At 40.5% G+C, this 26,582-nt stretch overlaps 1 protein-coding gene across 19 annotated transcripts in view; it reads right to left on the reverse strand.

The window, feature by feature from the left end:
- The window catches only part of RIMKLB (ribosomal modification protein rimK like family member B), a 79,638-nt gene that overhangs the window by 16,542 nt on the left and 36,514 nt on the right, over positions 1-26,582 (reverse strand). For all 19 annotated transcript variants that reach the window (XR_005580075.2, XR_005580074.2, XR_005580072.2 and 16 more), the window contains 3 exons: positions 9,235-9,465; positions 8,986-9,072; positions 6,910-7,113 (listed from right to left, as the gene is read on the reverse strand). Coding sequence is in view for 5 of the 19 variants with exons in the window: in XM_039472225.2 (XP_039328159.1) it covers positions 6,910-7,113; positions 8,986-9,072; positions 9,235-9,465 (522 nt within the window). In the remaining 14 variants the exon portion in view is untranslated. The remainder of the gene's footprint in view (positions 1-6,909; positions 7,114-8,985; positions 9,073-9,234; positions 9,466-26,582) is intronic.

Here is a 26,582-nt window from a genome sequence, read left to right on the forward strand (position 1 = left end):
AAGTTCTCCAGAGGAAAATGTTTAACATGAAATGCCTTTATTTTGAAACAAGAAACTAAGTGTTCCAGCCAAAGAAACTAGGAAGAGAGATACAATGAAAATAAAAAGTAAAATGAATACCACAGGAAGAGATTTTTTTTAAAAAAAAATACAAAAGCTATTTTGATAACACAAAGCAGAGATTAAAAGCAGCACAGGCAAATATCTCATGAAACTCTTTGGCAAAAAATTGGAAACATAAAAGAAATGGATGATTTTCTAAGCAAATGATAAATTTCCAAAACCCACCCAAGAAGTGGCCAACTTCAACAGGGCAATTATTACAGAAGGGTTTCAGAAGGTGATAAACGCTATTACTGCACAAGGAACTAGGATAAGAAAGGTTCACAGCTCAGTTTTATTTAGCTATCCTTTATTCCAATGTTACTTTACCAATATAGAATGCCCTAGGAAAAGACTGAAAACTCCCCAATACATTCAATAAAACCAGTATAACCTTAATATCAAATGTGATAAAGTTTTAAAAAAATAATATGGCCAATCTTACTCATTAAAATATATGATTTTTTTCTTTTTTTTGGAGATGGAGTCGCCCTGTGTCACCCAGGCTGTAGTGTAATGGCACAATTTCGGCTCACTGCAACCTCCACCTCCGAGGTTCAAGCAATTCTCCTGCCTCAGCCTCCTGAGTAGCTGAGACTACAGGTATGTGCCATGCCCGGCTAATTTTTGTATTTTTAGTAGAGACGGGGTTTCACCATGCTGGCCAGGCTGGTCTCAAACTCTCTCAGGTGATCCACCCACCTCGTCCTCCCAAAGTGCTGGGATTACAGGAGTATGCCACTGTGCCTGGCCTTAGATGAAAATATTCTAAAAAGAATATGAAGAAAAATTCAGTAATTTTTCAAAGAACAATAAGCTATCCAAAGAAGGTATATTCTAAAAATGCAAAGGGTAATTATGAGAAAAAATTCGAACACGGTCTGGATCCATTACCAGGAAAAGATTGAAATGAGCCACTGCGCCCAGCCAAAAAAAATTATTTTTAATCTAAAATGTATCAATATAATCCATTACACCAAATAACTGAAGGTCTTAAGGACCTTTGTTAGAATAGGTAAATAAAACTGAGATCTAAACCTGTCTGGTCCTAAATTAAAGATGCCAAGATGGCACAGGATAAAATCTGACAACCCTCCTAAAAATTCTAATAGAGTCTCTAACGGAATCAATCTCCTTAAATATAGTATCTCAAACAGCAAAACACTAAACCTATTTCAGTGGAAATCAGAAACTAGACAGAAATCACTGCAATCCTTACTGCTTGACACTATACTGGAGGTTCTAAAGCTGGGGAGAATTTGGAAATTGTACAGTGGCATTTCTGGTTGTTTGAGATTTGGGGTGGACATACTGGCATTTAGTAGTCATTGGTCAGAAATGCTGTCCAAAAGACAAAACTGCCCAATTTAAAAGTGAGCCGAGATTGCGCCATTGCACTCCAGGCTGGGTAACAAGAGTGAAACTCCATCTCAAAAACAAAATAAATTAAAAAAAAAAAAAAAAAAAAAAACACACACACACACAACAGTGAAAATTCCTGTCCATCAAAATCTATAATCAAAAAAAGAAGATCACAGACTGGGATGAAAACACTATACTCAGAATTCATAAAACAGAAAAAATAATTTGAAGTGAGATTACATAAATTCAGCCAGGTGCAGTGGCTCACACCTATAATCCTTGCACTCTGGAAGGCTGAGATGGATCACTTGAGGCCAAGAGTTCAAAACTAGCCTGGGCAACACAGCAAGACCTCATCTTTATAAAAAATAAAATAGGCCAGTTGCAGTGGCTCATGCCTGTAATCCCAGCACTTTGGGAGGCTGAGGCAGGTGGATCACAAGGTCAGGAGTTCAAGACCAGACTGGCCAACCTGGGGAAACCCCATCTCTACTAAAAAATAAAAAAATTAGCTTGGCATGGTGACTTGTGCCTGTAATCCCAGCTACTTGGAAGGCTGAAGTAGAACTGCTTAAACCAGGACCCTGGAGGTGGAGGTTGCAGTGAGCCGAGATCACGCCACTGCACTCCAGCCTGGGGTACAGAGCAAGACTCTATCTCAAAAAAATAAGTAAGTAAAATAAAATATTTGCTGGGTGTGGTGGCTCACGCCTGTAATCCTAGCACTTTGGGATGCCAAGGCAGGTGGATCACAAGGTTAGGAGTTTGAGGCCAGCCTGACCAACATGGTGAAACCCTGTTTCTACTAAAAATACAAAAATTAGGCAGGTGTGGTGACGTGTGCCTGCAATCCCAGCTATTCAGGAGGCTGAGGCAGGAAAATCACTTGAAACCTGGGAGGCAGAGGTTGCAGTGAACCGAGATCATGCCACTGCACTCCAGCCTGGGTAACAGAGCAAGACTCCATTTCAAAAAAAAAAAAAATTTATAAAGAAAAAAAAGAAAAAAAAATCTCGATTTAAAAAGGACGCAAAGGACTTGAACAGGGCAATTCATAAATGAGATGCCAGAATATGCACTAAAAAAAGTGAACAGATGCATAATCTCAACAGTGAGATATAATCACATTATTCAGGCAGCAGGTTTAATGTCTACTGACAGTACAGGTTGGCAAGAAGGTGGCACTATAAGAATATTCAATGAGGGCCGGGCGCGGTGGCTCAAGCCTGTAATCCCAGCACTTTGGGAGGCCGAGGCGGGTGGATCACGAGGTCGAGAGATCGAGACCAACCATGGTCAACATGGTGAAACCCCGTCTCTACTAAAAATACAAAAAATTAGCTGGGCATGGTGGTGCGTGCCTATAATCCCAGCTACTCAGGAGGCTGAGGCAGGAGAATTGCCTGAACCCAGGAGGCGGAGGTTGCGGTGAGCCGAGATCGCGCCATTGCACTCCAGCCTGGGTAACAAGAGCGAAACTCCGTCTCAAAAAAAAAAGAATATTCAATGAGGAGAAATTCTAAGGTAGCCTACTCACTTTGGAGAATCATTTGGCAACAGAGTTGAAGTTACGTAATACACTATGATACAAAAATCCCACTTCTGGGTGAATGGGCTAACCCAGAAACTCTCTTGATATATCTGAAGTTTTATAACAAACTAATACCTAATTTAGGAATACAGACAGAAGCACGAGAAGTACATTATAGGAAAGATAAATACCAAGTAAGCCTCAGTGATCTCAAAACAAACTTTTTTTTTTTTTTTTTTTTTTTTGAGACAGGGTTGTGCTGTGTCACCCAGGCAGAGTGCAGCCTCCCAAGCAGCTGGGACATGAGATGTGAATCACCACGTCTGGCTTCATGGTTTTTTTTTGGCCGGGGGGAGTCTCTCTACGTTGTACAGGCTTGATTGGTTTCAAATCCTAACGCTCAAACTATTCTCTTGCCTTAGCCTCCCAAAGTGTTGGGTGGGGGATTACAGGACTGAGCCACAACACCAGACCACAAAACAAACTTAAAGAAAAAAGTATTACTTCTTAATATGAAACTAATTTACTTTTTAAAGTTCTTTTTGCCTAAAGTATGAAGAGTAACTATTAAATTAAATCTCAAGGTGGTAAGGTAAAGGTGACCCAGAAAGGAAAAGATGCCATTTAGCTCTCTTCCAGCTAGTCAGCATGACATGTTACAATGAAAAATTAAAATGAGACATGAAGAGCTAGCTCAAGGAAGTAGAGTCATTTCTCAAGAGCAGAAAGTAGGCCGGGCGTGGTGGCCCACACCTGGTGGCTCTCAGCACTTTGGGAGGCCGAGGTGGGCAGATCACTTGAGGCCAGGAGTTCGGGACCAGCCTAGCCAACATGGTGAAAGCCCATCTCTACTACACATACAAAAATTAGCCTGGCACGGGGGTGCACACCTGTAGTCTCAGCTACATGGGAGGCTGAGGCACGAGAATTGCTTGAACCTGGGAGCCAGAGGTTGCAGTGAGCTGAGATTTCACCACTGTACTCCAGCCTGGGTGGTAGAGTAAGACTCTATTTCAAAAAAAAAAAAGTAGAAAGTAAAAATATAACGAATTATCTTTCAAATCCTCACTATGTTCTTACTCTATCATGTATTCTGAATAAGCCACCATATTGAATTTCATATGAATATATTGGCTTTTCTTTAGTTTTACTACATGTTTGTATTCCCAACATTGCATTGTTTAGTTGTGCATATATTTACATTTTATATAAATGAAATACATGTATTCTCTTTTGTGACTTGCCTCTTTAAATCAGCATTATGTTTTTAAGATTCAGCCATGTGGTTACAGACCTCAGTGACTTAAGTACTGATGGCATCACCTAGGGCCTGGTAGCCAGGACAAGAACTTAAGATTCTTCTGGGAAACTGGGGAGCTATTGGAGGAATTCTGTTTGTTCGTTTTTGTTTTTGAGACAGGCTGGAATGCAGTGGTATGATTATGGGTCACTGCAGCCTCAGCATCCCAGGCTCAAGCAGTCTTTCTGCCTCAGCTTCCTGAGGCAGCTGCGACCATGCCCAGCTAATTTTTTTAATTTTTCTTTTTGAGACAGTCTTGCTCTGTCGCACAAACTGGAGTGAGTGCTGTGATGCAACGTGGACTCACTGCAGCCTCTGTTCCTGTTTCAAGCGATTTTCACGCCTCGGTCTCCTGAGTAGCTGGGACTATAGGCACGGGCCACTGCACCCGGCTAATTTTTATATTTTTAGTAGAGATGGGGTTTCACCATGTTAGCCAGGCTAGTCTTGAACTCCTGGTCTCAAGTCATCCACCCACCTTGGCCTCCCAAAGTGCTGGAATTACAGGGGTGGGCCACCGAGCCTGGCCCCAGCTAATTTATTTTCATACTTTGTAGAGACAGGGTCGCCCCCTATGTTGCCCAGGCTAGTTTTGAACCCTGAGCTCAAGATGGTCCTCCTATCTCAGCCTCCCAAAGTGTTGGGATTACAGGTGTCAGCCATTATGTCCGGCCCTGTTGGAGGATTCTGAGCAAAGGCTGACTTGACTTGCAAAGTAAAAGCATCTGTCATACCACTGTGGTGTTAGGAAGAGATTAGGAGGGGAGGGTAGAAGCAAGAAGACCCATTAAGGGGCTGCTACATAGGTAATCCAAATGAGAGAAGATGGTATTAGAAGTGAAGATGGTAAAAAATGGTCAGATTTGGATACATTCTGAGTAGAGATTTCAAGAGGTTCCTGACAATTTGAATGTGAGACATAAGAGAAGAGAGGGACCAGGATGCCTCTAAGGATTTGGGTTTAACTGGAAGAACAAAGCTGTCATTAAGCAATAAAGAGAGGCTAGGTGTGGTGGCTCTCTTCTATAATCCTACGAGTTTGGAAGGCCAACGCAGGAGGGCTGCTTGAGCCCAGGAGTTTGAGACCAGCCTGAGTAACATAGCGAGACCCTATCTGTACAAAAAAAATGTCAAAGAAGTGCTGGGCGTGGTGGCTCACACCTGTAATCCCAGCACTTTGGGAGGCCAAGGCACAGATTACCTGAGGTCAAGTGGTTGAGGCCAGCCTGGCTAAGATGGTGAAACTGTCTCTACTAAAAATTAAAAAAAAAAAATTAGGCCGGGCGCGGTGGCTCAAGCCTGTAATCCCAGCACTTTGGGAGGTCGAGGCGGGTGGATCACAAGGTCGAGAGATCGAGACCATCCTGGTCAACATGGTGAAACCCCATCTCTACTAAAAATACAAAAAACTAGCTGGGCGTGGTGGCACGTGCCTGTAATCCCAGCTACTCAGGAGGCCGAGGCAGGAGAATTGCCTGAACCCAGGAGGCGGAGGTTGCAGTGAGCCGAGATCGCGCCATTGCACTCCAGCCTGGGTAACAAGAGTGAAACTCCGTCTCAAAAAAAAAAAAAAAAAAAAAAAAAAAAATAGCTATATGTGGTGGCAGGTGGCCAGAGCCCCAGCTACTAAGGAGGCTAAGGCAGAAGAATTGCTTGAACTCAGGAGGTGGAGGTTGCAGTGAGCTGAGATTGCACCATTGCACTCCAGCCCCGGTGACACAGTGAGACTCTTGTCTCAAAAAAACAAAAAATAAAAAATTAGCTGGGCATGGTGGCATATGCCTGTGATCTCAGCTACTTGGGAGGCTTAGGCAGGAGGACCGCTTGAGCCTGAGAGGTTGAGGCTGATGTGAGTTGTGATCCTCCCACTGCACTCCAGCCTGGGTGACAAGAAAGACACCATTATTCACTCATTCATTCATTCATTAACTCACACATACATACATAAAACAAAAAGGAGATAACTGTAGGTAGAATACGCTGTAAGAAGTCCAGTTTTGGAGATACTGAATAAGCAATTCCTTATATGAGCCTGGAGTTGGAGCAGGGAAAAAAGCCTAAATTGGAGATAGAAATTTGAAAATAATAAACATAAAAATGGCATTTAAAGTCATTAGCTGTATAAGATTACCAGGAAATTGATAAAAACAGAGAAGAGAAGGATAAAAACCCAAAGCCTAAGCTCTGATGTACCTGAACAGTAAGAGAGCTGAGAAAATACATATTTAGGAAAATCAAAATCAGCAACCTTGTTTGGACCAATGTGGAAAATGTATTAAGACAGCTTATAGGAATTCCGATCATACACAAAATAAGTATATCACCAAAGAGGGAATGTCTAACTCCTGTCAGACATCCAATACATGTGTCAATTGAGTTACAAATTGAGCTTGATGACAGATTTAATATGATTCAGTGAAAGAGAATTATATTACTAGAAAAATAACTCAAGGGTTTAATTACATTGATGGTATGCTTAAAAATCTTATTTACCTGTAAAAGGAAATATGTTTTTCAACTTATTAAGATGATCTATAGTTACACATATATGAATACTCACTGGACAAGTTATAATGTTCCTTTATATATAGAAAGATACTTGCATTCTTTTTACCTAATGAGCAGTTGCTTTGCATTCTCCCATCTGTTGAACAACGCAACATGGTGCCGACCACACGGCCTCCCACGACAATGACACGTACATCCCGTCCATGAGACTCCTTAACATACTTCTGGAACAGGTATGGCGCTTCGTGGCGAATAAGATGGCTTAGATCAGCCAAATGGTGCTTATCTCGAGCCAAGAAAACAGCTTTACCTATATGATTTAAAAGAATAAAAGTACATGTGAAGTCATTAATTGTGGGCAGATGATACCTATTATCTGAATCTTCTTGTACCCCAATCTGCTTTTTCAGAACCAATTATACTTTATTTTTTAAAAAAGTTTTCCTTGTTAGAACTGTTTTAACAGTGAAATAGTACAAAAATAGATAAAAACAAGGTAAATAATCTTTTATCACTCCTCAAACTCTTTCATGACAAACTAAAATTTATTTTGATACATGTTGTGAGACAGGGGTCTAGATTTGTACTTCTCCAGGTTAGCCAGTAATGTCAACCTTATTCACTTGCAAAATCTTCTGAATTGAAATTACTAATATATTGTATAGTAATATATCACACACATTACTATACAATATATTAATATATTATATTAGAATATAGCAATATAGTAGTATGTTACTTCAATTTATTTCTGAATTCTCAAGCCTCTTCCACTGCTCTGTTTCTGTGCCAATGCAAGTGGCTGTTTTTAATGTATGGTTCTAAATTCCTCCCATGGTAGGGAAGGGAAAGGAGGGACACTAAATCTGTCACTATTGGCTGAATCTAGGAGGGCTTATGATTGCTCAAAAAAAGACAATATAGCAGAAGTAATTCTATTATGACTTCTGAGGGTAGATCATAAAAGTCATTTAGGTTCTTTGTTCACTGTAACATTCACTGCAGGAGGCCTGAGACTCTTGGCTGTCCTACTGGAGAAGCCAAATATAAAGAATCCAGTCAACAGTTCAGCTGAACTCTGATCCATCTATCCCTGCCAAGACACAAAAGTACGTCACTGTACTCAGATTTATGAATCATTTTATGCCTTAAAATTCTACAGTAGGCTGGGCATGGTAGCTCATGCTTGGAATCCCAGCACTTTGAGAGACTGAAGTGGGTGAATCTCCTGAGGTCAGGAGTTCAAGACCAGCCTGGCCAACATGGTGAAACCTAATCTCTACTAAACACACACACACACACAGACAGACACAGACACAGACACAGACACAGACACAGACACAGACACACACACACACACAGGCTGGACGTGGTGGCGGACACCTGTAATCCCAGCTACTTGGGAGGCTGAGGCAGGAGAACTACTTGAACCCTGGAGACAGAGGTTGCAGTGAGCCGAAACAGTGCCACTGCACTACAGCCTGGGCAGCAAGAGCAAAACTCTATCTCAAACAAACAAAAAAATTCTACCTTAATCCAAAGTCATTAAGATATTTTCATATGCCATCTTACAAAGTTTTATAGTTTTACCTTATTCATTTAAGTTCTCAAACTACATATATTTAGAGGGGGATGACTGGAGTTAGTGATCTAAGATCTTATATTGTTTCTTTGCTTTTTTTAGACAGAGACTGGCTCTATTGCCCAGGCAGGAGTGCAGAGGCGTGATCTCAGCTCACTGCAACCTCTGCCTCCTGGATCCAAGCAATTCTCCTGCCTCTGAGTAGCTGAGATTACAGGCATATGCCACCATGTCTGGCTAATTTTTGTATTTTTAGTATAGATGAGGTTTCACCACACTGGCCAGCTGGTCTTGAACTCCTGACCTCAGGTGGTCTGCCAGCGTCAGCCACCCAAAGTGCTGGAATTACAGGGGGTACTTACACTGCTGAGGAGGAAGATACAGACATTAACTTGAGACTCAGTCTAAGTATGTATGCTAAAATCTGTAGGTAACCACTAAACAGAAATAGCTTCTAGCCAAACTGAACAACTCATAGTAGCCTTTTGTAAGCCTGAAGTACGATGCACCTAACAATTTCCCTCTAAGTATTCTTCAAAGTCGCTCATATTAGTAAGTATAATTTCAAGACTATATACGTTATCAATAACTCATACGCACCTCTATGACCCCGCGTATTCTTTACTACCATTGGGAACTCCAGTACTTCTGCTTCATCAATCATTTTAGCAAAATTTTCATGGCCACCTGGTTTGAGCAATAAAAAAATTTAAGAAAAACAGAAGTATTTTGTGATCAGTTTTATCTGAAAATCACTTCTATAAGATATTCTTTCCTGCCTGTAAATTTATCCTATTAAACTATCAGTGGTTAACCATTTAGGCTATGCATGCTTCTTAGTAGGCTCACCGTAAGAGAAAGTATCTGGCAGAGGTACACCACGGCCAGCCAACTCTTGAAATGTCCAGAACTTATTAACGCAGTTCAAGATGGCTTGAGGTCGGTTCATCAACCGGCATCCCATCTTCTCTAGATGGCGCAAAACAGTAATGTCACTATCACTTTGCACCCACGGGGTTGGTACTCTGACTACTACAACTTGTGGGTAGGCAGTGATTAGCTCTCCATTGATCCGCAGACCTGAAATATATAAAAATAAGGCCAAAATCATTACAGGAAAATACACAATAAAATAGAGGAACAGTAATATGGCAAAGTTTGTATCACAAAATTAAATGAACTATTTTGTTAATATTAAATTTGGATACAGATATTCCTCTGTAAGAAACAAAAAAAATTAGAAAAATCTTTGCACTGACTAAACTATAGTACCCACTAGAATGAACCATATAGCCATTAAAAATAATGTCATAAACACGTAAGTTCAGAGATGAACAAATGCCCAGATACGTAATATTTAGTTTTTAAGTAACAAATCTGACAAAAAGTTTTATTTGTGCATACACATAAAAGATATCTAAGCAAGTGGGCACAGTGGCTCATGTCTGTCCAGCACTTTGAGAGGCTAAGGCAGGTAGATCACAAGATCAAGAGATAGAGACCATCCTGGCCAACATGGTGAAACTGGTCTCTACTAAAAATACAAAAATTAGCTGAGCATGGTGGAAAGTGCCCGTAATCTCAGCTACTTGAGAGGCTGAGGCAGGAGAATCGCTTGAACTTGAGAGGCAGAGGCTGCAGTGAGCTGAGATCACACCACTACACTCCTAGCCTGGCGACAGAGTGAGACTCCGTCTCAAAGAAAAAAAGAAAAAGAAAAAGAAAAACAAATATTTAAGCAGTTTAATGATTTAACTGGCTTTCTCTGAATGTGACTGGGTGGCAAGGCAGGAAGATGAAGGCTGGAGACGCAACGTTAATATTGTGTTCCATGCAATTCTCTATCTATGTTTTACATGCTTTTTTTTTAAAAAAGTGACAACATATGTCTCTATAATGAAAAAACACAATTTTTTAAAAGAAATGTTTTGCAAGCTTTTATCCAAGTACCTGCCATGACACTCAGCTATTTTTATTTTATTTTTTTTTTTAATTTTTAGTAGAGACAGAGTGTTTCACCATGTTGGCCAGGCTGGTCACAAACCCCTGACCTCAGGTAATCTGTCTGCCTTGGTCTACCAAAGTGCTGGGATTACAGGTGTGAGCCACCACGCCCAGCACTTCTTTGACATTTTTTTTGTACAGATAGGGTCTCGCTATGTTACTCAGGCTGGTCTCAAACTCCTGGGCTCAAGCAGCCCTCCTGCGTTGGCCTTCCAAACTCGTAAGATTATAGAAGAGAGCCACCACACCTAGCCCCTCTTTATTGCTTAATGACAGCTTTGTTCTTCCAGTTTAGACCCAAATCCTTAGAGGCATCCTGGTCCCTCTCTTCTCTTATGTCTCACATTCAAATTGTCAGGAACCTCTTGAAATCTCTACTCAGAATGTATCCAAATCTGACCATTTTCTACCATCTTCACTTCTAATACCATCTTCTCTCATTTGGATTACCTATGTAGCAGCCCCTTAATGGGTCTTCTTGCTTCTACCCTCCCCTCCTAATCTCTTCCTAACACCACAGTGGTATGACAGATGCTTTTACTTTGCAAGTCAAGTCAGCCTTTGCTCAGAATCCTCCAACAGGGCCGGACATAATGGCTGACACCTGTAATCCCAACACTTTGGGAGGCTGAGATAGGAGGACCATCTTGAGCTCAGGGTTCAAAACTAGCCTGGGCAACATAGGGGGCGACCCTGTCTCTACAAAGTATGAAAATAAATTAGCTGGGGCCAGGCTCGGTGGCCCACCCCTGTAATTCCAGCACTTTGGGAGGCCAAGGTGGGTGGATGACTTGAGGCCAGGAGTTCAAGACTAGCCTGGCTAACATGGTGAAACCCCATCTCTACTAAAAATATAAAAATTAGCCGGGTGCAGTGGCCCGTGCCTATAGTCCCAGCTACTCAGGAGACCGAGGCGTGAAAATCGCTTGAAACAGGAACAGAGGCTGCAGTGAGTCCACGTTGCATCACAGCACTCACTCCAGTTTGTGCGACAGAGCAAGACTGTCTCAAAAAGAAAAATTAAAAAAATTAGCTGGGCATGGTCGCAGCTGCCTCAGGAAGCTGAGGCAGAAAGACTGCTTGAGCCTGGGATGCTGAGGCTGCAGTGACCCATAATCATACCACTGCATTCCAGCCTGTCTCAAAAACAAAAACGAACAAACAGAATTCCTCCAATAGCTCCCCAGTTTCCCAGAAGAATCTTAAGTTCTTGTCCTGGCTACCAGGCCCTAGGTGATGTCATCCCTACTTATTTCTCTGAGATCTATAACCACATGGATGAATTGCAAAAACATGTTGATTTAAAAGCACAAGTCACAAAAGAGACTTGTACAATTTAAATTGTCAAGAAAAAGTTCAACCATTATTACTCTGTCATTATGCTAAACTGGAAACAGCTTTTGCTCTTTTTATTTTCTTTATTTTTTTTTTTTTTGAGACGGAGTTTCACTCTTGTTACCCAGGCTGGAGTGCAATGGCGCGATCTCGGCTCACCGCAACCTCCGCCTCCTGGGTTCAGGCAATTCTCCTGCCTCAGCCTCCTGAGTAGCTGGGATTACAAGCACGTGCCACCATGCCCAGCTAATTTTTTTTTTGTATTTTTAGTAGAGACGGGGTTTCACCATGTTGACCAGGATGGTCTCGATCTCTCGACCTCGTGATCCACCCGCCTCGGCCTCCCAAAGTGCTGGGATTACAGGCTTGAGCCACCACGCCCGGCATGCTCTTTTTAAAAAATGGGATAAAGAAAGCAAAACAGCTGGGCGCAGTGGCTCAAGCCTGTAATCCCAGCACTTTGGGAGGCTGAGGCAGGTGGATCACGAGGTCGAGAGATCGAGACCATCCTGGTCAACATGGTGAAACCCCGTCTCTACTAAAAATACAAAAATTAGCTGGGCGTGGTGGCACCTGCCTGTAATCCCAGCTTGGGAGGCTGAGGCAGGAGAATTGCTTGAACCCAGGAGGCAGAGGTTGCGGTGAGCCGAGATCGCGCCATTGCACTCCAGCCTGGGTAACAAGAGCGAAACTCCGTCTCAAAAAAAAAAAAAAAAAAAAAAAGAAAGCAAAACAAACAAACAAAAAAAACTGTTCCACTCTTAACATCCTATCTGTTGCCACCAGAAAATGAGAGTACTCTACCCAAAGCATAGTCAGACCTGCACAGTGCACTGTGGAGGTATTAATGAGGATGGAAAGAAATTCAATGCCTCCTGAAACAAACACTTGATGTTTTTCTAAGAAAGCAGAAGTGATCCAAGGCTGGAAAGATGAATGTGAGCCAAAGAGGTAAAGTGACATCTCTTAGGACTCCGCCTTATGAGCTACTGATCTCTTGAGCACTCATCAAATATCACCGGTGTCTTTGATGCAGAACTTATAAATGGAAATAAAAGGAATGGTTTCTTCCCTTAATTTCATGTTATTCAGTATACAAACGCAAATAATTGTTCGAAGAACTTTACCCACAATTCCATTACTTACTGTAAAAACACATATTTCAACTGAATGTGCTTTGTTTTCAACCCCATTGTATGTAATTTATAAATGTATAAATATTATTTTAATACCTTAAAACCCCAACTTATACAATTTTTCATCTAGCTTATTGACTTAATACTGAAATTAAGATTTCAGTACAAATGTTTTAGATATAAGTTTCAGATCAAGTGTATAATAAAGTGCTAACATAACAATTTAAAGAACAGCAATGGGGTGGGAAGCAATCTTTGTTCCTTTTTGTTCATTAGGATATAAGAGGTATTGCATGCTAAAAGGTTGCTGCTGTTGTCAAGGTAGAGTGATGCGGTATTAAGGACTGATTAACACCCTTATCTGAATACTGTTGTAGTATTACTATATTACAGTCATACTATAAGAGTACAGTATTAAAAGTATTATACTCTTAATACTGTACTCTTATATACTCTTTAATACTTACTACTAGTAGTGTTTTTCTCCCTCGGGAATCAAGGAACAGACATATGCTGGTCTTTTTGCTGACATTTACTTTTATTTCATTCTCAAGTGTTCCAGTGCAGCAGCACGATCTGGGCTCATTGTAGCTCCCGTCTTCCGGATTCAAACAATTCTCTTGCCTCAGCCTCCCAAGTAGCTCGGATTACATACATAGTAAATTTTGTGTTTTTTAGGAGAGACAGGGTTTCTCTACGTTGGCCAGGCTGGGCACCAACTCCTGACCTCAGATGGTTTGACCACCCTGACCTCCCAAAGTGCTCAGATTACAGGCGTGAGCAACCGCGCCTAGCTGGACTTCCGGAATCTTTTGAAAACCTAAGGTATTTTGAGAATTTTAACTAAAAGTTTCAAGTAAAGTTGCTCAATTAAAAACCCACACAATCTTTGTGTCAAAAATTAAAGAACCACTCAAAGACTGTGTTAAAAGGACACAGGAAACAACCTGGAGGTGTTCCCACTAGCTAAATTTGAGATGATCTGGACATAAAAAAAAAAAAAAAAAAAGAATGAACTGTAACACAGTGTGTATAAAAAGTCTGTGAGTCCATAATGAATATGGAAAAATGGTAAAAAAGCCCTATTTGGTACCTCAGGAGGGGAATATTACAGATGCTCCTCGAAGTTAAGTATCACTTAGTATCACTGTAAAGTTGAAAAGTTTTCAAGTCAGGGACTATACGTACATAAATCCTTATTCCCAAAACCAGTAAAGCGGGAAAATTACATTTACGTAAACTTTTTAGGAGGTAATATATAGTTCGCCACCAGCAGAGAAACTCTTTTAAAGAATGTGAACTAATAAATCACTAACAGTGACCCAGACCTTCATTCTGTACCTTCTGTTTGTCTGCATTACGAAGTACATACCATCACACTGAAGTAATTTTTTCCCTCAATTGTGTAACCTGGATATAATCAAGCCAATTTACAGAAAACTTTAGGAGGCAAACATCAAAAGGAAATGATTAAACAACTGCAGAATGTGAGCCATTTTTGCAGAAATAAAGATGCAGAGGCCAGATGTGCTGGCTCACACCTGCAATCCCAGTTTGTAATCCCAGCTACTTGGGAGGCTGAGGCAGGAGAATCACTTGAACCCAGGAAGTGGAGGCTGCAGTGACTGCACTCCAGCCTGGGCCACAGGGTAAGACTCTGTGTGCTAATGGTTTAGATTATATGTTAGATTATATAGGTAACCGTATTTTTTTTTTTTTTTTGGATGTACATATTGAAGTATTTAGGGGTGAAATGAAACAAAGATGGCTACTCAATTTGAAAAGTTAATGCCCTCCCCAAAAAGTTGTGCATGTATATACAGGGACAAAGAGATAAGAAAGAATTATGACAGAAGGTTACTGTTAATCTTTAGGTAGCAAAAATACACTTGTTCATCATTCCATTCTTTCCGCTTTTCTAATCACTTAAAATTTTAAATAAAAAGTTGAGGTGGAGAAAGAGGAACCAAGACGTCATATTAACTTTCTGTTCTCTAAAGAAAACTGATACTGGTCATTCATATTTAAAAATCTTCTGATTTTGATGCTTAGCTTTTCACTTTTTTTTCTTAATGGTTTCTCACACTTTTTGTCACGAACATCAAAAGTCATTTATTGTTCTCCCATTGCTCCATTTCTCTTGCCATTTACATTTCAAGTGTCATTACTAGGACACTTATAATAACATGAAATTATTAACATTAGTTCATCATGGACAAAGACAGGGAAGAACAATTAAAAGCGAAAATAATCCAATAAAGGTAATCAGAACCAAATCTAGAACCAGAATTCTAACATGTTCTTTCTCAAGCTGTGAGTTCTAGAAGTCAGTTTAACATAGTCACAACTTCTGAGCTGCCCACCCCCAGCTCAATTCCCATAACAAAAATTTAGTTGTTTCAGTCAATAGTCCAGCAAACAGATTCACTGCTTCACTGACAAAGTTATTGAATTTAACGTCCCAAAAATATCAACCTTATGTAAAATCTTGAATCAAATTAAAAGAAAAAAAAGCTAGGTAATTCTGAATATTTTAAAATCCTCAAGTCGTTATTAATCTATTTTCCAAATGATCTGCTATAGGATAATAACAAAATATTTCAGCAAGAGAATTTAGGTCACACAGAACTGATGCCTACCACAAATGCAAATCTGTCTTTGTGTATAACTAACATAACAAACAGAGGTGCCCTCTTAGACTTCACAGGCTTATTTCCGTACCAGCTTCCAAACTAAGTGAAAATAAAGGAAGAAAGTAATTACCTAAAGTTTAAAGAGAACAGGACAATTGGTAATACAAATTTATAGTGCCAAGGGTTTTCTGTTCCAGAGTTGCACAAAACATTAGAAAGTTTCTATCAAGGCTGGGTAAGAATTCATACAACTACTAATTATTAAACACTAAAAACAAGTACAATATAAGAACATATGCTTATAGGCCAGGCACAGTGGCTCACACCTGTAATATCAGCATTTGGGAGGCTAAGGTCCCAAAGATCAGTTGAGGTCAGGAGTTCAAGACCAGCCGGGCCAACATGGCCAAAACTTGTCTCTATTAAAAATACAAAAATTAGCCAGGCACAGTGGCAGGCATCTGTAATCTCAGTTACTCGGGAGGCTGAGTCAGGAGAATTGCCTCAACCTGGGAGGCAGAGGTTACAGTGAGCCGAAATCATGCTGTTGCACTCCAGCCTGAGCGACAACAGCAAAACTCTGTCTCAAAAAAAATAAATACATATACATACACACATATATAAAATATATGCTTCTAATAGGACATTCATATCTGCTTCGCTACTTCCCAAGATACATTTTGTTTCCCACCAGAATACTGCTCTTTAACATCCTCAGCAATCCTTTTCCCCTCAATTTCTTAATATGTTTCCAAGCCCAAAACTCTTTTCCCAGATCCCTCACCAGTGGAACAGAAAGAAACAAAATAAAAACTGTTCATAATTCATTATCACTGAGCACTGCCGCACTGGGCTAATAGTTGTGTGTTTTTAAAAAGAGAACAGAAAAGGGAAAGAAGACAAAAACAGAAGGCAATCAATCATTATGGCTGCTGTGTTTTGAAACCATCTTTTAGTCAAGGACTGAGTAGCTTCTAAGTAATTAAAAAAAAAAAAACCCAAAACCAGAATTTGAGGTCAAAATGATCAACTTCATCCCAAAAATTGGCAAAGGGGAGACATATAAAATGAAGAGAAATGTGATGCCACTAGCTAAAATAATTCAATTCAATCTATCTCCTTTAATTTTATAGATGCTGTCATTCGAGTTTAAAATGTTTGATACATTCTCTTTAGCTTTTCTATACCTAGATAGTAAAATTAAAATTGGCCCAGGAGAAATACTTCATGAAACTGATAAAAAGACAAAACACCCTCTACTATCCACTCAAAAATATGTGCTAAGCACCTACTTTAACATACTTTAGTCCCACCCTGTACCTAAGAAGTTCTCAAGAGGAAGGGGATAGGGAGCAGGGAATGCAAGCAAAGTAGTTAAATGACTGGCACGGAACTGCTTACTCGTTGTTAGTTATCAGTTATTCAGCTCACAACAGATAGGCAGGGTAGGCTGATGGCATGTGTTAACTCTTATTAGCTATACAACTCAGGAACTTGTTCATAACCTTTTGCCCTCTACCTCCAATCAAACTTACCTGGCTTATTTAACATCTGATACACAGAAGACTCAGAATTAGAAACAAAAAGACATACCTCCATTTCACTGCCTTTTTTTTTTTTTTTTTTTTTTGTGAGACAGTCTCGCTCTATCACACAGGCTGGAGTATAGTGGTACAATCTCGGTTCTCTGCAACCCAACTTCCCAGGCTCAAGCCTCATGCCTCAGCCTCCAAAGAAGCTGGGATAAAGGCACACATCACACACCGTGCCTTGCTAATTCTGGTGTGTTTACTAGAAACAGGGTTTCACCATGTTGGCCAGGGTGGTCTTGAATTCCTGGCCTCAAGTGATCTGCCTGTCCAGGCTTCCCAAAGTGCCGGAATTACAGGTGTTACCATGCCCAGACCTTATTTTGCTAACTAAGCATGAAATCTTTCCATGCTTTATTTGAAAACTGAAACTTAAAATACTATGTCCACACTAATCAATTTTCTTCTCCCATGAAAGAAAAATCTCTAATGAAATGATAAAGAAAAGTTATACAGAAGTAGGAAAATGTGTGATTTAAGCCACTGATAATAAATCCAGTGGTGTTCTTATTCCACCCAACTTCTAACAATCAAGATAGCTACAGAATTTCACTATATATGGAACTTTCTGAATACAGCTTTTTAAAAAAATGCTATGGAATAATGAACAATATAGTGGAAGAGGGGGCTCTTTGAATATCCAACTTTAAAACACTACAGTGAAAATGATTAAATTAAAGGTTTGCCTTCACACAGTTCATCTAGACCCCCACAACAGCAAAGGATAATAATGAGGTAATAACAAAGGCAAAAACAAAAAGTGAGTGCATTTATTCAGACAGAGATCCTCACCGAACATATAACAATGACTGTACCTCTGAATCAAATCCAACCTATGTCACTTATCAGCTATGTAATCTCAGGCAACCTAAGATTACTTAACCTCTCTGTGCCTCAGGTTCCTCATCAGCAAAATGGGAATAAAAAGAGTATTTCCTTTGTAGAGATGTGGAGAGGGTTAACTTGGTTAACATTGGTGAAGAACTGCCTGGCACATAACCACTCACTAAAACTCATCATTATCTATCATCCCCTTTTGCTGATAAAAAACTGTTAGCTATAGTAACTAGAAAGTTCCATGAGGGTAGGAATATGACTACCCTGTTCAGAGCTGTATTCCCCAGCCCTTAGGACAGCATCTGGCATGTAGTAGATGCTCAATTATTATTTATTGAATAATCTGAATTGAATATTAAATAATTTGGAGTTTAAATCCAGGTCTGCATCTGAAGCCATACTGCCTAAAATGGGACTGTCCCTGTAAATTCTGCAGAAAAAGTACCCAACACAAAAACCCTAAAATTAAAGCCATACTAATATCTAAAATCCCAAACACAGGCATAAAAAAAAAATTTTTTTTAAAGCAGAAATTGGCTGAATGCGGTGGCTCATACCTGTAATCTTGCGCTTTGGGAGGCTGAGGTGTGAGAATCACAAGGTCAGGAGTTCAAGGCCTGCTTGACCAACATAGTGAAACCCTGTCTCTACTAAGATGACAAAAAATTAGCTGGGTGTGGTGGCGGGTACCTGTAATCCCGTCTACTCAGGAGGCTGAGGCAGGAGAATTGCTTCAACCTGGGAGGTGGAGGCTGCAGTGACCGCAGATCACGCCACTGCACTCCAGTCCAGGTAACAGTGCAAGACTCTGTCTTCCCCTGATCCCGCCCCCCCCCCAAAAAAAAACACACACACAAAAAAGCAGAAATTAATGAAATAAAGAACAAACATCAACATATATAAAAGGCCAACCATGCTAAAATTTGGTCCCTGGAAAGCTAATTTGTTAAATCCCTGTGAGAGTGACCTTGAAAAACAAAAAAGGCACACACACACACACACACACACACACACACACGAAGGGAAGGGCATCACAATATAGTCTGCAGACATTAAAGAGATAATCAAGCCTGGCCAAATGGTAAACCATGTCTCTACCAAAAACACAAAAATTAGCTGAGCTTGGTGGCACACGTCTATAATACCAGCTACTCAGGAGGCTGAGGCACAAGAATCACTTGAACCTGGGAGGTGGAGGTAGCAGTGAGCCGAAATCATGCCACTGCACACCAGCCAGGGTGACAGAGCAAGACCCTGTCTTAAAAAATAAAAAGATAAATGAAAGGGTTTTGTGAACCATAATATACCTAAAAACTTGGATGAAATATATAAAAATTTTGAGAATTTATCAAAACTGTGCAAGAACAAAGTTATAATCTGAATAAGCCAATCACCACTAAAGAAAATCAAACCATTAATTAAAAACCTTTCCACAAAGAAAATTCTAAATCCAGCTGTCTTTCAAAGGCGATTTCCATCAGGCATTCAAGGAAGAAATAATACCAACCCCATATATTTTTCCAGAAAACAGAGAGGAACAACAACAAAGTGCTCTCCAGCCTGTTTTATGAAGCCAACATAACTAAGCAGAAACTGACAATGACATTTCAAGAAGAGATGCAAACCAATTTCACTTATGAACATAAATGTAAGTCTTCCACAAAATACTAAGACATTCTATACAGCAATGTAATTAATTATAAGCAAGGTGGGTTGTAAAGTTCAAAGTTGAAAAACAACTCAGGTAATTCATGTTTACAGGAAAAAAAGAAAAAAAAATCCTTTTTATCCATTCAATAAAAGGATAAAAACTGATAAAATTCAACAACCATTCAGTTTACCCTTTTTCAAAGAGGACTATGGGCCTAGACTTTTCTGTGATCTGAGTCACATATCGTTAAAATTTCTGTTTCTCGGCCAGGCGCGGTGCTCATGCCTGTAATCCTAGCACTTCGGGAGGCCGAGGCGGGCGGATCACGAGGTTAAGGGATCGAGACCATCCTGGTGAATCCCCATCTCTAAAAATACAAAAATTAGCTGGGCGTGGTGGCACGCACCTGTAGTCCCAGCTACTCGAGAGGCTGAGGCAAGAGAATTGCTTGAACCCGGGAGGTGGAGGTTGCAGTGAGCCGAGATCACACCATTGCACTCCAGCCTGGCTCCCGGCGACGGAGAGAGACTCTGTTCCCCATCCCCCCCCCCAAAAAAATTATGTTTCTCACAGGATAGATTAACTTGCTTTTTTATTTTTCCTGTCTGGTCAGGGACAAAAACATCCTTTTTTTTTTGAGATGGCGTCTTATTCTATCACCCAGTTTGTAGTACAGCGGCATGATCTCAGCTCACAGTGAGCTCTGCCTCATGGGTTCAAGCAATTCTCCTGCCCCTCTAGTAGCTGGGATTATAGGTGTATGACACCACACTAGACTAATTTTTGTATTTTTAGTAGAGACAGGGTTTCACCACATTGGCCAGGCCAGGCTGGTCTTGAACTCCCGACTTCAGGTGTTCTGCCGACCTCAGCCTCCCAAAGTGCTGGAATTACAGACATGAGCCACCATGCCGAGCCTGTCTTCTTTATTAATGACCCTTAATATGGTTTGGTTCTGTGTCCCCAACCCAAATCTCATGTTGAATTGTAATTCCCCATGTGTTGAATGTGGGGCGTGGTGGGTGGTGCCTGGATCATGGGGGTGGTTTCTAATGGTTTAGCACCATGCCCCTAGTGATGTCTTATGAATCTGTGAGTTCTCACATCTGGTTGTTTCAAAGTGTGTGCCATGTCCCCACTTTATGTTCCCTCTCTCTCTCTGCCTGGCTGCCATGAGAAGACATGCCTTACTTCCCCTTCCACCATGATTTTAAGTTTTCTGAGCCCCCGCCAAGTCATGTTTCCTGTCAAGTCTGTGGAGCTGTGAGTCAATTAAGTATCTTTTCTTCACAAATTGCCCAGTCTCAGGTAGGTATTTACAGCAGTATAAAAATAAACTAATACAACCCTTATTTTTGCAGATTAACTTCTCCTTTGTTGTCCTGCTTTGCTTAGACCAGATGACACAACATGTGTGATTACACCTCTGTAAAAGATATAAAACATACATTTCCCAGAAATGTACACTGTCCATAACCAATCGAATTGCTATACAAACTTTGTATGAAAAATGTTGTAATCCTGCTAACAATTCCTGTCTCTGCCTGTTTAAATGAAATCTTAACTCTCTTCCTACCTTGGCACACTGACTCGATTCCTTTAGAGTTAAATTCCCTTAAATTCCAATCATACTCTTTTGACTATTTTAGGTTGACATGTTTACTGATGAAAAGCTTTCCCGAGATCAGGAATGAAGCTAGGATGCCTACTATAGCCAATTCATTCCATCCTATGCAACAAGTCAATAAAAGGAAGTGAGATATAAAGACTGGAAATAAATTTGGCTGGGCACAATAGCTTACGCCTGTAATCCAGCACTTTTTGTGAGGCTGAGGCAGGCAGATCACTTGAGGCCAGGGGGCAGAGTTGCAGTGAGCCAAGATTGCACCACTGCACTCCACCCTGAGCAACAGAACAAGGCTCTGTCTCAAAAAAGACCAGGTGCGGTGACTCACGTCTGTAATTCCACAACTTTGGGAGGCTGCGGCAGACGGTCAGCAGTTTGAGACCAGCCTGGCCAACATGGTAAAACCCTGTCTCTACTAAGAATACAAAAATTAGCTGGGTATGGTGGCGCACACATGTAATCCCAGCTACTTGGGAGGCTAAGGCAGGATAATTGCCTAAACCCAGGAGGCGGCAGTTGCAGTGAGCCGAGATGGCACCACTGCACTCTAGCCTGGGTGACACAGCAAAACTCCATCTCAAACAAATTCTCATTACTCACAGGTTATATGACTGTGAAAATACACATTCCAAAAGAATCTATTACACATTACTGGAGTCAAGAGCTTAGCAAGCTGGCTAGATACAATGTCTATGTACAAAATGTAATCAGTAACAAAAGTGTTAGAATTGAAAAAATTATAGTCATTTACAATAGTAGCAAAATCCGTAAAATTCATAGGAATAAGATACAACTAATGCAGGATGTGTAAGACCTCTGGGGGAAGAATTATGTAACATTAATAGAGATATTAAAGACAATGAGTGACAGATAATGTTTACAGATAAGAAGATGCTATAGTATGAATATTTCATTTTTTTCCAAAGTGATCTATAGATACAATTTCAATGAAAATTCCAAGTGATATTTTTGTGGAACTTTGACAAGCTGATTCTAAAATAGATATAAGCGCAAAGGACCATAAATAGCCAAACATTCTTGAAGAAAGAGGACTTATTCTACTGGATGTCACTATAAAGCTACAGTAATTAAGTCACTGTAATACTGGTACAAAGGACACAACATAAAAAAAAAGAAATAAAACAAAAAGCCCAGAAATCCCACCGATTAGTTGATTAGAAAAGGTAACACCGGATAGCAAAGGGTCAGTCTCCTTTGTAAAAAGTGCTGGGACAACTAAATATTCAAGTGCAAAGAAACCATTGCAATAACAATAGGTTTACTGCCTGATGCATACATCAGGTTAATATGCTGAGATGTCAGGTTGCGGCAGAGAAAGTTTCATCATAGGGTCACCAAAGGAGGAGATGGGCAGCAACCTCAAATCCGTCTCCCCAAGGAGTTTGGCACTAGGGTTTTGCAGCTGGCCAAAGTGTGGGGATCATTGATGGTTTCACTACCACCTATAACCTATGAGTAAGATACCTATCACTAGGCATTAAAAACTAATTCCATGGCCGGGCGCGGTGGCTCAAGCCTGTAATCCCAGCACTTTGGGAGGCCAAGGCGGGTGGATCACAAGGTCGAGAGATCGAGACCAACCTGGACAACATGGTGAAACCCCGTCTCTACTAAAAATACAAAAAATTAGCTGGGCATGGTGGTGCGTGCCTATAATCCCAGCTACTCAGGAGGCTGAGGCAGGAGAATTGCCTGAACCCAGGAGGTGGAGGTTGCGGTGGGCCGAGATCGCACCATTGCACTCCAGCCTGGGTAACAAGAGCGAAACTCCGTCTCAAAAAACAAACAAACAAACAAACAAAAAACCAAAAAACTAATTCCAGCTGCATGGTAAATTTACATACCTAATTACAGCTAAACTGTAAAACCTCTAAAAGATTAACATGGGAGAGTTTCTTCGTAACAGGGAGAGATTTCTTAAACACAGCACAACCATAAGTAGTAAGAGTTAGATTACATTAAATCCTTCTATTTATCAAGACACTATTAAAATAAAGGCACGCCACAGGTGAGATACTTACAAAATTAAAAATAATCAGACAACCCAATAACAAAATGGACAAGAAAGCTGAACAGGCACTTTATCAATGAGGATATCAAACAAATATGTGAAGAGATACTCAACCTCATCAGTGAGGTGGGATACCTGAAATAAAACCACAATTAGGTACTATTTCACACCCACTAGAACAGTTAGAAACAAAGGACCATTAAACAAGTTTATGTGAAACCATTATAGTCCCATAAATCAAGAAAAAAAAAGGGAAACAAGTATGTGGTTTAAGAATAAACACCTCTTATTCACTAACAGGAAAAGTGAACATCTTTTATTTGGTAAAGGGTTACTTGAAAAAAAAATCTACATTATTGTAAACATCAGATTTATTTACTAGAACAAAAACACAGCATTCCCTTTAAGATCAGGCCTAAGAGAGTGTATGTACTATTATCACTCTTGTTCAAATTATGTTGGAGGTCCTACTGAATCCACCAAGGTAAGAAAAACAAGTAAAAGGAATAGAAGCTAATCATTTACAAAAGATATGATTAAGTGCATCAGAACTCCTAGAGAATCTAGTGAAGAAAAAAAATAAGGACAGAACAGTATTTATATTACACCAACTTGCATGCAGGAAAATAGAGGAAATATGAACATATTCCAAACTCTGAAGACAGACTACCTGGGCCTGAATTCTAGCTCTACCACTTAAAAGCTTCCTGATTTGGGGCAAACAATTTAAGCAATCTGCCTCATAGGATTATTAAAAGAATAAAATGAGTTAATGTTTTGAATAGTCCTACAAGTGTTTATAAAAGTAATATAATTTTATAACTGGAATTTTAAAACATGAGGCAAATCATCATTCTTTTTTTAGTTCAACTTAGTAAGTACACCCATGACCTCTCATACAATAGTCTTACAGAATCAGATCATCTAATTTCACAAATGCCAAAAGTACTCTTAACAGTCGAAGAACATAATTGTCTATCAACAGTTAATAATAGTATCACTTACTGAGTATTTACTATGAGTCAGATTCCACCCCAGAGCATCTTATACACATCAAGTAATCCTAAGCACAAGATTATAAAACACAATAGCCCACTCTTATCTGCAGGGGATACACTCCAAGACTCCCCAGTGGATGCCTGAAACAACAAACAGTACCAAACTCTTTTCCTTCTTCACAATTACATGGATGGAAGATTCAGTCATATCACAGATCTTAGTAACCTCAGTATATGGTTTTTTCCTTTCCTTATAAAGTTGAGAACTTTCACCTTTTCAATTAAAGAAGCACTTTACAGCTTTTCTTTGGCAGAGCTGGACTGCCAGCATCTTTGGACTCATTATTATGTAAAATAAGCATGACTTGAACGAAGCACTGCAATACAGCGACAGTTTGACAGTTGATCTGATAACTGAGAGGGTTACTAAGGGACTAACAGGCAGGTAGCACACATACTGAGATGCGGGACAAAAGAATGATTCATGTCCCAGGCTAGAAAGAGTGAGATAGCATGAGCTTTCACCAGGCTACTCAAGATGGCGGCAATTTAAAACTTATGTGTTATTTCGGGATTTTTCCACTTAACAGGTATTGATCGACTTACGACCTACGCAACTTACGACCGTTCGACTTTACGACCACAATCGCTAGCCATGACTGCTCCATGTCTGGCAGCACAAACGTTGCCCAGCTGGGTGTACGACAGTGCGGACCAGCTTCTGGCAGCACTACCATCTCCGCGTGCACCATTTCAACTGTACATATAGCCTACTCAATTTACGACGAAATCGTGTTACGACCATTCCGCAGTCCTGACCGTGGTCTTAAGTTGAGCACTGCCTGTAGTATTTTCAGCCCATGGTTGATCTCAGCTGAAACCCTGAAAACTGAAAGGCAAAAACTGCAGGCATTTCACATTTTATTCCTATTTGACAGCAAACATATTACCAACAGATTTAATTTAGTAGGAAGTCAATGAGTCAACATCAGTCTGACCAACCGCAAAAAGTCTAGTTTAATAACCAGGACCAGATCTAAGTTGTAAAGCTCAAGTTCTTTTCGTTATTTCACACAAATCCCCCCCAAGTCCCTAGCTAGTTTCCTAAGCAGCATAGCATGATAGCGAGCAAACTCCTTTTAGCAGGAATGTACTGTAATGGTGATGCTAGGCCTACAGTCCCAAACACTAGAACGCCCCCGAATTCCCTTATTTGGCTGGAATAAAGAATTTAGAGGCGGGGCACGGTGGCTCAAGCCTGTAATCTCAGCACTTTGGGAGGCCGAGGTGGGTGGATCACGAGGTCAAGAGATCGAGATCATCCTGGTCAACATGATGAAACCCTGTTTCTACTAAAAATACAAAACATTAGATGGGCATGGTGGCACGTGCCTGTAGTCCCAGCTACTCAGGAGTCTGAGGCAGGAGAATTGCCTGAACCCAGGAGGCAGAGGTTGCGGTGAGCCGAGATCGCACCATTGCACTCCAGCCTGGGTAACAAGAGCGAAACTCCGTCTCAAAAAAAAAAAAAAAAAAAAAGAATTTAGAGATCTGAGCCCTGTTTTCCTTCTCTTGCCTCAAACTCTCCAATGCCTTTAGAAGGCCATTCTAGCCACCTGTCCCCAAATCCTTCATTCTTTAAACTATTCAATGGCAACAGCTACCGGTTCCCCTGAGACTTGTACTCAACAAGCCCATGGTTCCGTATCAGCAATAAGGCTGCTTTGCTTTCTTATCATTCATGTGCTCACTGGAGTAGCACTTTTAATTTCCTTCAAGAACTTTTCCTTTGCATACACAACTTATCTAACTTTGGAGCAAGAGGCCTATCTCAGCTATTGAAATGTCTTCCTCACTAAGCTTAACCTTTTGATTTAAAGTAAAAGATGGGGCTGGGGGTGGAGGCTTATGTCTGTAACCCCAGCATTAAACGAAAAGCATTAAAATTCACATGCTTTCTCTTCCACTTTTTTTTGTTTGTTTGTTTTGTTTTGTTTTTGAGACGGAGTTTCACTCTTGTTACCCAGGTTGGAGTGCAATGGCGCGATCTCGGCTCACCGCAACCTCCGCCTCCTGGGTTCAGGCAATTCTCCTGCCTCAGTCTCCTGAGTAGCTGAGATTACAGGCACGCGCCACCATGCCCAGCTAATTTTTTTGTATTTTTAGTAGAGACAGGGTTTCACCATGTTGACCAGGATGGTCTCGATCTCTTGACCTTGTGATCCACCCGCCTTGGCCTCCCAAAGTGCTGGGATTACAGGCGTGAACCACTGCGCCCGGCCTTCTCTTCTACTTTTTAAGTTAAATAGGTAAGTCATGTTTTTTATGTTAAGTGTGTAACAAATGTTATTAAAA

The sequence above is a fragment of the Saimiri boliviensis genome, chromosome 7 (assembly GCF_048565385.1).
Source record: "Saimiri boliviensis isolate mSaiBol1 chromosome 7, mSaiBol1.pri, whole genome shotgun sequence".
Lineage (NCBI taxonomy): Eukaryota > Metazoa > Chordata > Mammalia > Primates > Cebidae > Saimiri > Saimiri boliviensis.